The sequence below is a fragment of the Rhipicephalus microplus genome, chromosome 3 (assembly GCF_043290135.1).
Source record: "Rhipicephalus microplus isolate Deutch F79 chromosome 3, USDA_Rmic, whole genome shotgun sequence".
Lineage (NCBI taxonomy): Eukaryota > Metazoa > Arthropoda > Arachnida > Ixodida > Ixodidae > Rhipicephalus > Rhipicephalus microplus.
In genome coordinates, this window is record NC_134702.1 from 79,385,379 (window position 1) to 79,399,334 (window position 13,956).

At 46.4% G+C, this 13,956-nt stretch overlaps 1 protein-coding gene across 3 annotated transcripts in view; it reads right to left on the reverse strand.

The window, feature by feature from the left end:
• Positions 1-13,956, reverse strand: part of Pax (paxillin) — a 79,864-nt gene that overhangs the window by 59,914 nt on the left and 5,994 nt on the right. The window contains exon 1 of one of the 3 annotated variants that reach the window (XM_037424154.2): positions 3,355-3,587. The exons of 1 other annotated variant lie outside the window; for it this stretch is intronic. In XM_037424154.2, the coding sequence (XP_037280051.1) occupies positions 3,355-3,430 (76 nt within the window). In that variant the 5' untranslated portion in view covers positions 3,431-3,587. Of the gene's footprint in view, positions 1-3,354; positions 3,588-13,956 lie in introns of those variants that run through there. One more of the 3 variants, XM_037424159.2, reaches the window with a different exon arrangement.

The window sequence follows — 13,956 nt, forward strand, 5'->3', positions numbered from 1 at the left end:
CTAAGAACAAGACGTTGCCTTTCTCTGCCTTGTGTGTAATCTTACGAATACTTTCAACGCAAACGCACTGAGAGGGCCCCATCACCAGACCCCATAACGAATTTCGTAGAGTGATTACAGCGCCAGGAAAGACACGGGACAACGAAACGAATGAAGACGAGCACTATAGTCTTCGTTCGCCTCGTTGTCTGTAATTACTCTACGAAATAGAATACGAACTAGCCCCTATATCCACACTTGCCCGCATTACGAAAGTCGGTTTCACACTGGACTTCTTAAACAGCAGTCTATCAGTTAATGCATGCTTTCAGAAGGCAAGCTTCCCTGGCAAGTGAACCCCCTCCCTCCGTTTGCCCTGACAAGACATTCGCAAGTGCTATCCTACACTCGGCTGATGAAGTATAGAAGGAGTGCGTTGTAGTCACTTGATGAGCCTTGCGTCACGGTCACTTCACGTGTTTTGGGGACTCTGGATACATTAACTTGCGGGCCTATACTCCCACAATCACGCCTATGATGGAACCACCAGGAGTGTATATAAGCGCGAGTGTTCGTGCATGTCGATTAGAAACGCGGCCGAAGATCGAAGTTATAGCGCGAGAACAGAACGACGACAGAGAGACAAGAAGGACACAAAGAACACGATGTCTCTTTGTCGTCGTTCTGTTCTCGCGCTATAACTATCGTCATGTCATACCAACTAGCCCAAGCTGCCACACTTCGAAGATCGAAACAATGGGCATGCGTGAAAAAGTGCTACATCGCGTTAAGGAAACCCTAACGGTTTTGATAATTTTGTACAAACACATTGGAACGGTAGAACAAGTCCCAGGGTCATTTAAAAATCAATTTGAGCTCTCTGGGCAAACTGTGTCTTGAATTACAACGCTTTAAAGCTGTGAATCGCTGCAGATCGCTGCGACTCGGCAAAACGACTTTTTAATCGCCCATTCACAGAGCGACATGCTCTGCTCACTTGACGTCACCGTGGCCGCTCATCTGATTGGCTGCGAAACACGCGGCACAGGCCCCGTGAAGGCGTAGCTTAACCCCGAACGCCAGAAGAAGAGTTAAGGGTGAAAAGAAGAGCGAAGGAGGACGGTAGCTATTCATTACTCATAGCTCCGTTAATAAGAGGTGTTTCGATTGAATTATAGTGCCAATAATTTGTTCCAGTACCGATCTAATCAAAACGGCGACCTTTTAAACTGATTACTGCGCCGGATGGGAATGGCAAGGAACACAATCTAACAAAAAATGAAAGGAAAACAATTGAATCAGTGAAATTGAATTGAATTGCAGAGTTGGTGCTAAAAGAGCAAACAGCCAGCATATGCCATAATATAACCAACCCTGGCCCTAAATGCCTCGCATTTGGAAACATGTAGCCAACACAGTACAGCTGCTGCATTAAATATCATTCGTCAACCTTTTGCAAAACAGGAGAACCAGTGGATCCTGTTGGTAGTATGCGAGGGAAAAAGGTATTGTGATTCGGTCAGGAACATTCATCGTACTCCGTTACAGAGAGTATAGGTGGCAGGGGCGCAGGAAGACACTGCCTCCGATAGACTCCCCGCCCAGCCGGCCCAGCGTGAACGGAACTCCCCCGCTACCACGAAACGAGGTCACCCCCGACGGATCGCGAGGTGGTACGCATATAATATGTATACAGCCTACGTATACACGCGTCTTCATTCGTGGCTTCCGTGGTCTCTTCTCGGAATACCCCGCTGAGCTGGGTGAGACACTTCTCATTAGCGAGAAACACACGTCAAGTACATATAGCGGGCACGAACGGATCGCCGGATGACGGGCCCTGGCATATACCCACCCATTACACGAGCGCGGGACATGGAGCAGGCGGTGATAGCTTGAGAGAGTGTGTGCTTGCGCGAAATAGAGATGTACAACAGTGAGAAAGGCAGCTGGCACGAACACGTGAACGGCGCGCTTTTTGGTTTCCGAAGCATGATACCTCTCGAAGATCTATATACGACTCTATGAGCTGGCACTTCGTGAGGGGACACTAACTCGTAAACTGGCACGAAGCGCCGAGAGAAAGTTGAACGGAGGAGGAAGGCAGGGAGTTTAACCAAGCTATAGGCTCGGTTGGCTGCCCTATGCGTAGGGTGGGGGTAAGGGAGAATATTAGACAAAATAGAGATAAGGAAATACTATAAAAAGGAAAAAAAAGAAAATTAACAGTTAGTGAGAACACACATACAACACGGCTCGCCAATGACTTGACATCAAGAAATATTACCTGGCAGAGTACGACCCCAAACAAGCTAAGTCAATTCGAGTTTATACACTGTGACGCGAACGGTGCTTGCAGCGAGCATGTTTTTTTCGAAGATGTGAAATATTATACACGAACATTAATTAATTTGTGTGTGTGTGTGTGTGTGTGTGTGTGTGTGTGTGTGTGTGTGTGTGTGTGTGTGTGTGTGGTGATAAGTCGCTCGTACAGGATGAACATTCAATCCCGTAAGGTAGGCCAGAGCTGTCTCTTCAGAGACTATCAACACGTGCCGATACCGTTATACCACCACTGTAATTTTTCATTACAAACAGTTTCTATCTTCCAGTATAATTTTTTACACACCTGCGCATACTATACATGATCTCCACAGGAGTGTGCTGATTGTTACATCAAGCACCAACTTTGTCACCATTCCTTCATTAGTCTTAAGGTCTCGGTTGATTCCGTACCATTACGAAAATACGATTCCATCGTATATAGCGAAGATACACTACATATCTCAGTATATATATATTTTTTTCTTTTTTATAGGGTAGCCTGTACACATTTGGACGTCCAGGCGGAAACAGCCCAGCAATGAGTTATGCGAAATTTGGAAATCTCCGCATGGTTTTTGTCCACGTCGCGTTCCGTACCATGCTCTTATAAAGCGCAGTACTTGAGTATTATGGCGTTCCTCGTCACAGAAATTCGGCTGCACCAGAGGACCAGGGAATCGAACCCGCGACATCGAGCCCGACACTTGAACGCCGCAGTCATTGTGTATATTATATACTCGCCCTCCATCATATCGAGCTGCTACCTAAATAACCGAGCGGTGTATATTTAAACCGGTATATAGCACCATAAGCGAAGATGGTCAGGAGCGAAGTGGTTGCCTCGTCAAGACTGCATGCGGTAATCGCGATGCTCGCACGATTTCCCGCGCTTCGTGAACTGCATGCCTGTCGCCACGGTGACCGAGACTCCAGCGCATGAGCACGACTTACGCCAAGACGGCTCACCGCAAATGAGCCGGTTCTTCACTTAATTACTCGACAGGAATTAACTGGTCACCACACACGTACGTCGAAAGAGTTCGAACTCACTGCGTGGTGCAATGCGTTCCACTTCTTCCTTCTCCTCCACCTCTCGGGTGTAGGTGATGTGCGCTACCATCGTCATGGCGGACAGCTCTCTTTGTCCCCGTCGATCACGAAGTCAAAAGAAACGTCAACCTCGAAGCACTCGAGCACGTACAGCCACTACAAAACTCCGCGTGGACACTGCAACTCGCCGAATCAGGTATGTCGCGATCCACTAGTTGCTAGTAGAAACACAGCGAACTCCGCAAAAAGTAGGGGGCCACCACTAAGAGAACGCTTGGGACTGGCGGCACCTGAGCTTGTATACGGTGAAGGCGGGAGATCGCCGCAATCAAACGTCGCCAACACAAAAATCTGTGTGCCGTGCGCAAAGAACAGCGAGGAGAGAAAACAAACGCGCCAGCGTGCGCAGGAAACAAAAAAGACAGAAACGAAAGAAAGCCTTGAGACCCAGGGTATCACCTCCGCACCCGTAGACCTCCACAGTTTCTAGCTACGCGCAGCTTCTGAGGTGTGGGCTCCCGTCCCACGCCCGCCGCGATTCATGACAGACGAAGCCACAGCCTTATTTGGATGAATGGAAAAGGCGGCCGCCGCAACTGCTTCGTGCCTCGAGCGAACGCGTCTGAGGATTGAGTGCTGCAAACGACCCCGTAACCAAGGTAAAGAGAAAGGAAAAAAGGGAGAGAGAGTGTCGCAGAAACGTATGAACTACAACTATAGTTCCCAGGCCGGGGAAATACCATGCATTTGTGCGTGGCAGAAGCGAGTTGTTTGCGTACGTTCGACGCATGCGTAGTACAGGCAAGGACACTTAGCGCGACCTACGCCGATTGCGCCACGTGACTGAAAATGCCGAATATGTGCGTATGAGCGGAACGCGCGACAAGGTGATGACAAAGACGTGTTTGTCTGCTGCGTAAGACTCAATGGCATTGTATACCTGGGCCAATAGCCAGTTCATGTATGGAGAAATCTGAGCGATCATCAGGACTATCCACAAAAGGCTATCGTGCGCCCAAACCCGGCCTGTCACGACGATGGACGGATTACGCCGGTTTCACGTGGGGTATGCGGCCACAAGAAACAGGTACGCATGTGTACAGTGCTTCGCTATGATTCACATAAGAGGGACCGAAGTTAAAAAAAATGATGGGATTTTATATATGCTGCGATGTTAAATGGGGCTTTACTAACGAATAATTTTGCAAATTCATCCTGACTTAAGCGCTTCATGCATAGAGACCAGAATGTCATCGCAGAGGCAACGTTAAAGTGAAAGCCGGCGCATTAGGGGACCTGTTCGTGTGTATTTTCATTCGATTTGAGGATTGACGGTCGGTTCCGGTCACGTAACGAAAGTGCTCAAAATGGGCTATACGTACATATGAGGCACGAAGCAGCGAGACAAGGGTTCGTCGTACTAATACACAGCCAGGCGTATAATCGTTTCTTACATCGCTCCAACGGGATTGAAGGCGCGAATCGAACTTATCGGAATCCGAGGTTCGAATTTCGATAACGCAAATCATGGCGACGGGGCTAAGTAAAAACTTCACATTATCGCGCATGTCGTGTGCGTATATTTGCATAAAAAACAATGACAGGCGACCCTAATACTTGAATTATATAGGCGTTAGGTAGTGGCACACACACCAATAGGTGTCTATGCTCTCGGCATGGCGTATTCCTTGCGTTAGGTTGCCCCGCCGCGGTGGTCTAGTGGCTAAGGTACTCGGCTGCTGACCCGCAGGGCGCGGGTCCGAATCCCGGCTGCGGCTGCTGCATTTCCGATGGAGGCGGAAATGTTGTAGGCCCGTGTGCTTAGATTTGGGTGCACGTTAAAGAACTCCAGGTGGTCTAAATTTCCGGAGCCCTCCACTATATACGGCGTCTCTCGTAATCATATAGTGGTTTTGGGACGTTAAACCCCACATATCAATCAATCCTTGCGTTAGGTTTGTGGTTTATCGCAATGACGAAAAGGATCTCTGAGGCAACGTTGAAATAAGCGCGTGGTTGAGGTCTGCTCCACCAGGTGGCGCCATGATCCCAGCTGCTCAGTAATAATAATAATAAAATAATAATAATAATTATAATATACCTGTGGTTTAGCGTGACAAAACCAGGACATGGTTACGAGAGGCGCCGTAGTGGAGGACTCCCGAAATTTTAAACATTTGGGTTCTTTGACAAGCGAGCACCTAAATCTAAGTACACGTGCCTCGAGCATTTTCGCCTCCATCGAAAATGAGGGCCGCCACGCCCAGGACTGGATCCCGCGACCTGCGGGTCAGCAGTCTAGCAGCATAAGATAGCCACTAGACCACCACGGCGGGGCAGATAGCAGTGAATAGACCACGAATAGACCAATGGATTAGCGACAGCTTTTCGTCTTCAGCCAGCAACCATTCTGGCACAAAACGTTAACTGCACGCGAGGCGCTTTTCGTTGCGTATAGTCAGAGCTCGCCGAGATGACGAGATCGTTTCTTGAGCCGGGAGACGTAGGTGGGCGGCTTAAAGTGGGTTAATTACTTGTCAAGGCAGCAAGCTGCGCGCCGGATGCGCAAGCGTTAGTCGTGTCGGTGACCTCATTTACTGCACGGTTTCTTGTAATTCTTTTTTCTGTGTTCTTGTGAAGATTTTTTATTATTTCGCGACAGCGAGAAAACGAGTGTCTCTCTATAACAGGCCGCAGCAGCGCAGCAAGCACGAAGCTATTTCCGTGCACAAAACGACAGCTTGCAGGCCGCAGCCGAGACAGATGCATGCGCCAGCCGCAGCAGAGAAAAATGGGTCACTAAATAGACACCGTCGTGATGCTGTTTGACTTTCAATTATCAAGAAACAAGAAGAAAAATTTGTCCAGGACGCAAAGTAAAATATGACGTGACAACTAAAAAAAAATGTATGTAACTTTTGTTACACGTTGGCCGCTGGAAGAATTTATTTGAGAAATTATATGCGAATAAGAGGAGGGAAACATAAATTAAATTTGACTGCTTATTACGTTGTAACAGTGTAATGTGAGCAGTTGTGATCTGAAAGGAGGTCGGCTGTGGTCGTGGGAGGAAATGAGCAAACCGTGCCCCCCCCCTCCACACACAGAGAGAGAGAGAGAGAGAGAGAGAGAGAGAGAGAGAATAGAGTATTTACAAGACGGTAACTTGTGAAATGCACCACAGAGTACAATAATAGAGCACGTTGCTGCGCTGCTTGCTTCATATTTGATAAGCGCACAACTACATGAACAGGACAGTGAAAAGAATGAAGAAGAACTTGAGCGGCTTTTTAGGAATAACGCCAAACTTCCTTTACCAGCACATTAGGACATTGAGACCGGTTCTATGCCTGCGAGCCTTCGCTTTTTTCTGTATAGCACGCAGTCTTGGTCCGAGATACTCGATTTGATAGAAGCGTACAAGAAAGAGAAGATCACTGAGGATATACTTTTTTATGCAGCAGAGATACTAAAAAATTGCCTCATACGCGATGCAAGATACGCTCCATGGAATACAGTATTGATGCGTTATGTGATGTGCGCATATTCTTTACTTCTTCATTATTGTGGCGTATGCCAAGACTAAAACGTCCGTATATCGAGGGGATTTCACAAAACGCCTATACTGTTAGCCAGTTCTAGACATTCTGGAGTACGTTTTGTAGCGATAGAAATTATATGGACACAGCTGCACATCTCCGCTGACTTTCACCGTCGCCGTCATGTTCCGCATATATATATATATATATATATATATATATATATATATATATATATAATTACTTGCAATATTGATTGATATGTAGGGTTGTTTAACGTCTCAAGACCACCATATGATTATGAGAGACGCCGTAGTGGCGGAAAGCTCCGGAAATTTCGACCACCTGGGGTTTTTTAACGCGCACCCAAATCTGAGCACACGGGCCTACAACATTTCCGCCTCCATCGAAAATGCAGCCGCCGAAGCCGGGATTCGATCCCGCGACCTGCGGGTCAGCAGCCGAGTACCTTATAGCCGGCACCGCGGCGGGGCGCCATTTACAACATGTTTACTGTTAATGGACAAAAACATTCTTGAAGAAACCTCGTACGTCTCGCTTGTAGTTATCCAGTTATGCATTTGCACTTATCTCTTGCGGTGGGTGGGAGCCATATATGAAGGAACAAGCGAGTAAGCAATCTTCTCCCACCATCTATCTGCTTCCGGAATCGACACCCACACTGCGATGTCTGGGACACTCTGGGGTGGACGTTTTGGTGAAGCGCATTGGAACTGCATGTTTGCTACCATCACCGATATTGCCGACATCGACTGACAAATGCCGGACAAACGCCGGGAAAAAAACGCTGTATGTAGTTTGGCCTTAGCGTTGCCACCGCATGTAGTACAAACACCTTCCGAACAGCTCCATCACAATGATAGTCGCGTTGAAGAAAGGCGGACGTATACCCAGACACAGGAAGAACGTGCCGCTGCGCGTGCGGAAAACGCCGCAGCTCACATTCGACCATGATTTTGTATTGTTAAATGTCCCATAACCTTATACTTCGTATAGCAGTCGTGTTGCTATCGCAATCATTGCTTCGGCTTTGTTCCGACACTGTGTTTGTGTGTGTCTCCGTGGCGGCCCGCTCAGTCAGACGACGACGGGTTGCCACAGGGGCGTCACCGTATTGAAGTCTCCGTATACAACGCAGAACCCTTACGCGAAACATTTCTCCGGAAGAGAGCATGAAGACACTTATCTGAATCGTGGCGGAGGCCGCCATTGCTGTGACATCGATATAGCTTTGTGATATATACGAAGAAGCGCTCACATTTGTGTCACACAAATATGTGAGCGCATGCAGCGCACTATATAAATCATCTGTTTTCGTCTGGCAGCGGGGTTCCAACCATTGATGACGCGACCTGCACGTGTATATTTCTATACGCGAGTTGCTCATGCAATATTGCCACCGAATTGTCATCAGCGTGCTTTAATTTCGTGGTTCAATAATTTTACGCACGGATATGTGACTTCGACAGCAATGACTTCGACAGCAAAATCGAGGCTATAATTGCGCGAAATGAGCAACGTTGGACTCGGCAGTATAGAGAGATACATACAGGATGGCTTTGAAGTGTCTCACGTTCATCATTATTACCTTGAGCATTTTTTGTTGGTGCAGTGGTAATGAACAATTAAATAAAGATACTTAAATTAAAATACGGGGTTACAGGTGAAGCATCTTTTATATACAACAATATCCACTGACGGACATGTGTCCGTGATTTGAGGCAGCACGAGCGAGGTTCAAGTATACATAGTGAAGAAAAACTGGTCGTTAGTATACGTACAACATGACGTTTGGATGAGCCGCGATGACAGAATCTCTGACAAAGTAAACCAGCAGAACGTTCAAGTTTACGATCGTCCGTGTACAGGAAAACACACACACACACACAGACACACACACACACATTATATATATATATATATATATATATATATATATATATATATATATATATATATATATATATATATATATATATATATATATATATTAAACTCATGTTCTGCTCATTTTCGCCTATAGCACTGTCGCGTTTGCATGCGTGCTTTCGCGCTGTGTATAATTACACAAACGGGACCAGCTTGCAAGACCCGGTTCGCGACCTTCCTTGCTCCCTTTCCAGTCGCTTGTCAACGTTCCAGATTTCGACGCTGCCATATAGGCAACTTCGGCGACTCTATTAGGCGGGTCATTAATCAAAGTAGTTTTTTTTCGATCCCTACGACGCTCCTTTGTCCTTTGGCGGTGAGAACACCGATAGCGGCGACACACGACGGCTCGCGCATCGAAGCGCGAAGGTCGCGATGTAAGCGTAAAAAAGATGAACGAAAGGAAGATTATAAAACGATAGAGAGAGAGAGAAAGAAACCAAACCAGCGCAGCAACACCACCAGCAGCACGTTTAGGCAGGCGTGTGCAATTAAGGCGACGTGCGTATCGCTGTTACGCAACCGCTACGCGTCTATGCTGAACTATGTACCTGTAGCATGGTCACGCTCAATTCAGACTCAATAGAGACTATACGTGAAAAGTGACGGGTTCGGTGCAGAAGCTTACGAAAGGTATAGTCGTGGGCGAACGACACGGACAGGCGCGTCGAAAATGACGTTCGTTACTTCGAAAGACAGATATTACAGATATATACAGATATTTGTGAATGCACAATCTTATACAACCACGTGGTGGCTACTGGCATGACTTTGGAAAACCCAGAGCTCGCGTTAGAACGCACAGGTGGGGTCAGGTCGCGTGGGTGTCGGTGACGAAAGCGCTGGCCAACGGAAGAGAGACGAAGAACGAAAGAACCGGGTAACACGGCCTTTCAATCATCTCGATGACGAAAGTATAGAGTTTGCGTGTGAACGAGCGAAAGAACGGCGCTATGGCACGAATGCAGACCTTGGTGACCGGTTTTAGATTTAACGAGCAGAGACCAGTTTCCCTCGAAGCAAAACGTAATTAAAGACGAGTTGAGTGTTGATCGTGGTCACACCTAGCTGTCTTTTGATAAAGGATAACTTGGGCCTCACTTTAGCTCGTATATGATGCACCTGTTCGTACTTTCGGAGAATTCGAAACTATAGACAGCCGACCTTTACGCCAGTTCAAGACAGGTAGAGAACAGAGATCGGTAGACTTCTATAAAGCAACTATAGCCCGCAGTTCCAACGAAGACGTTGAATAACGAACTCGGAATAATCGCCTTGTATAAGGACTCCAGTCATATTAGCATTAGTGCTGCAAGTGAATCGTGCTACGGCAATAGCAAACAAAAAAAAAAAAAGACCTCTTTTACCGGCTGCGGCCATAATTGGCAAATCAGAAAAGCACTTAGAAGAAGTGCTTACAGTTAATATCTTTGCCGTTAAAATACACATAATAACAATACATTCTGCGGGATCTGTAAGCTGGGTTACTTTCCCAGTCAGAAAAAAGGCACGTATACAAAAAGAAACATCGAAAAACGTGACGTCAGAGGGACACGCGGATTGGCGGCCAAATAAGAGCGCTAATTCGGACTCTCAGAGATTAAAAAAATAATAAAGAAGAAGGTGCAACGGTGTGCGATCCGTTCACTCAGCCGTGTAGTCTAGTAATAAACACACTTACGTCAAATGCGTGATGGAGTTAGATTAAAAAAAGCAATTTACGTTGTTAATAGAGTTAGTTTTGGTACTTACTGTGCTCTTATTAAACACGCCCATTCTCAAAACGAACGCCGACATTTAGAATATAGTGAAAGTGCAGTGCATCGCGCCTAGACCTTCACGTGTACCACAGGGTCGCTGAAAAGGAAACACGAAATATTCACAAAGTGTACTGGTCACTTGTATACGAATGTACGCACGCGAGCACTTGAGCAAACAAAGACGAAAGCGTTCTCGGAGGACTCGCTAAGCGCAAGAATATATGACCACCGTACATTCCGTATATATATGCACTGTCAAGACACAGCCTCTCTCGTTGGTATACAAGCCAGCCGTCTAGTCACGAAGTCAGCTATTCTTTTCTCTACGCGCGTGATTTCAAAATATTTGTTTAAGCAAAACGGTACAACGTCTCGCCAGATGACTGCCTCGCAAAGAACGCAAAGGCGGCAACGGAAAATGAAACACAGAAAACCGCAACAAGTCTGGCGACTCGTCTGCACAGTAGCAGCAGGTCTTTTGCAACGGCGCCCCCAAGCGCGCTGTCGCGGCGTCGTTAACGAAGTATACGCATTTCGAAACGGCCGCTAAAGTTTGAATACCTGCAGCACACGGTAGCATAACTTCAGGCCACGCTCACCCTTTCTTTTTTTCGTGTTTTGTAGTTTTCTTTTTCGCATCAGCTGTCTGCAGCCTTCGCATGACGCAGACGCGACAACCACTGATCAGAGAAACAATAATAATAGTAATGATGCGAGATTTGAGGGAAAGAGAATTTCGCTTTACGTTTAAAACCACAGACATTGCTTCGCGAAGTGACAAAAAAATTAAATAAAAAAATATGCTCGCGTCGCTCGTCATCAGCAGTATGAGTACAGCACTTCGTCATAAACAATCGTAAAGCCAGTTATTTCGACAGCCCTCAACGGTTCGCAGACTGAACGAAAACAAACAACCCGAGGAGCCCGGACCACCCTGGGGAGAGGCGGGCGGGTTAAAAAATCCTCGCCAACGTGCCTCCTCCGAGCGACAAGACAAGGTACAGAAGAGGAACCTGTGCAGTTCCCTCCAGAAGTTCTTTCTTCCTTTCTTTCTTTCTTTCTTTCTTTCTTTCTTTCTTTCTTTCTTTCTTTCTTTCTTTCTTTCTTTCTTTCTTTCTTTCTTTCTTTCGTTGCTTCACTAGATCTTCCTTTCTTTCTTCATAGATTTCATTCAAAGCAGACATGGCCGCCTCTGGCCCAAACATCCTTCCGATCGTCACTCAACAATCCATCCATCAGGCCTACGAACTGACTGACACGCCCCAGCAAAACACGCGGTTTAAACAAAGAAAAAAAAAAGATGACAAGAATGGCGCGACAAGGAGGATGCAGACGGAGCCGCAGGGTGTGCGCGGATGAAAGGCTCTTCCACTGCACACACGCATTCGCAGTTGCACAAGCCGGTGCCAATACACGACCCTTCTTCCTCCGCAGAGAGCATAGGTCCTCGTGTGCGATGTGCTGCCGAGTGTACAGAGAAACCCGTCCAGGCAGCCAGCCACCGCTGTTTACACGGGCTATCACAGCCGCAGCGCTGCCGAACAAATGAAAGGGGAAAAAAAAAGAGCAGCTAATAATGACTCTCCGTCAAAACATCGGCAAACGAACGCACACCTGCGGTTCTTTTCTTTCCTGGACAGTTCCGATTCAATACGGAAAAAAAATTTAAAAATATAAACCGGGGAGTCTGCTCGACAGGCTAATGTAAGACCAGTTCCGCAATTCATTGTTATTCTTCCTCTTTTTGTCCTCGCTTTGTAATGGCGGGATATTTTCTTTCGATTCGTAAGTCCACCTTTACGCGTATAATACAAGTTTTACGCTTCTTCTGTGAGAACAGGTTTGTGAAAATAAAAAGGTTCATTGTGCGCACAAAGCAAGCGCATCTATTTTGTTTTTTGCATTAATCCGCTTAAGGAGTGGCAGAAGGATCAAAAAGCCAAGCTGCCCTAAGCTAAGCGTCATCCATCACGCTCAGAGCAATAGATTATATTTAGCCCAGCAAGTAAGGAGCAAGGTTTCCAAGATATATTTTTAGTGTATACGTAACATGTTTGCAACGGTTCGTTACTTATTTCAAAAGACTCACCACGATAGTCTTTATAACGGTTATGGAGCCTGACTGGTGATTCGAAGGTCGCGGGATCGAATCCCCGCCGCGGTGGCTGTATTTTCAATGTGGAGGCGAAAACAATAGAGGCCCGTGTAATTAGATTTTAGGCGCATGTTAAAGAATCCCAGGTTGTCGAAATTTCCAGAGCCCTTCACTACGACATCTCTCAATCACGGTTGTGAGAGGTTAAACACCAACAATTTTTATTTTATTATTTCGTTTTAATTTCAACGTACTGCGTCCGTTAACGAACATCACTTGTTAGCACTTTTTTGCGCTTACACTTGCAAAATAAGAGCTGACAAAAGAGAAAAAACTGTCGCATATCTCGATAGAGATTCTCTCTCTCTCTCTTTCTCTCTAACAAACGGACGTAAATTATAGCCGTATACACTGAGTGGCACCGGTGTATAGGGGAGCGTGTAATCGTTCGTCTATTGTGGTTAGAGATAGGCCTCGCATAGATTAATGATTGCCCCTTTCGCTTCAAACGGATCGCATCCTTTTAAAGTGACCGTTTTATTCGGGAAAATATATTGCTTCACCAGCGCCCCCCTTCACGATCGTGCCCACAGAATTATACCACAGAAACGCAATGCCTCATTCCAAGCGTTTATGGAAGTATACATACTTCAACTCGCCAAGAAAAAAATGAAGCAAGGGCCGAGTCGGCGAAACAAAAGGACAGGGCTGGGTACTATTTTGTTCTTGTTCACCTTCTCTTGTGTCCCATACCCACTGTTCCAAGTGGCACTTATTATTTTCATTATTTTCATTTTCCGTCACTCGATATACCAGTATAAAGTATACGACAAACAAAACACGCCCAATTATTAACACTCACATTAATATAGCTCGTGCGTTGATAATGACAAAAGCGGAAGCAACACGACCACGAATACATGACGCCACAACCACGAGCGTGATCGGCCAAACTCGCGAGTAAAAACCGAAAATGCCGAGCAGAGTTATCAGCATTCCCGACGTGGAAGTATAATTTTCGTCCACTTCGTAACGTCGTGTTGATTTTAAATTAACATATCAACCTTCCTCATTCGTGCTTCGCATATCATAGGTTCCCACTGTACGTGGGACCTGCCAATTTTTTTATCGTATTCTTAGAGGCTGTTTCAAAAGGAACCTCAAAACCGCGCGCCGCCCGTAGTGTGCATGCATGAGCTGGTGAGGACCAAGAACAAGATGGCGTGAAGGCTTCGGTGTCGAGTTCATGCACTAGCAT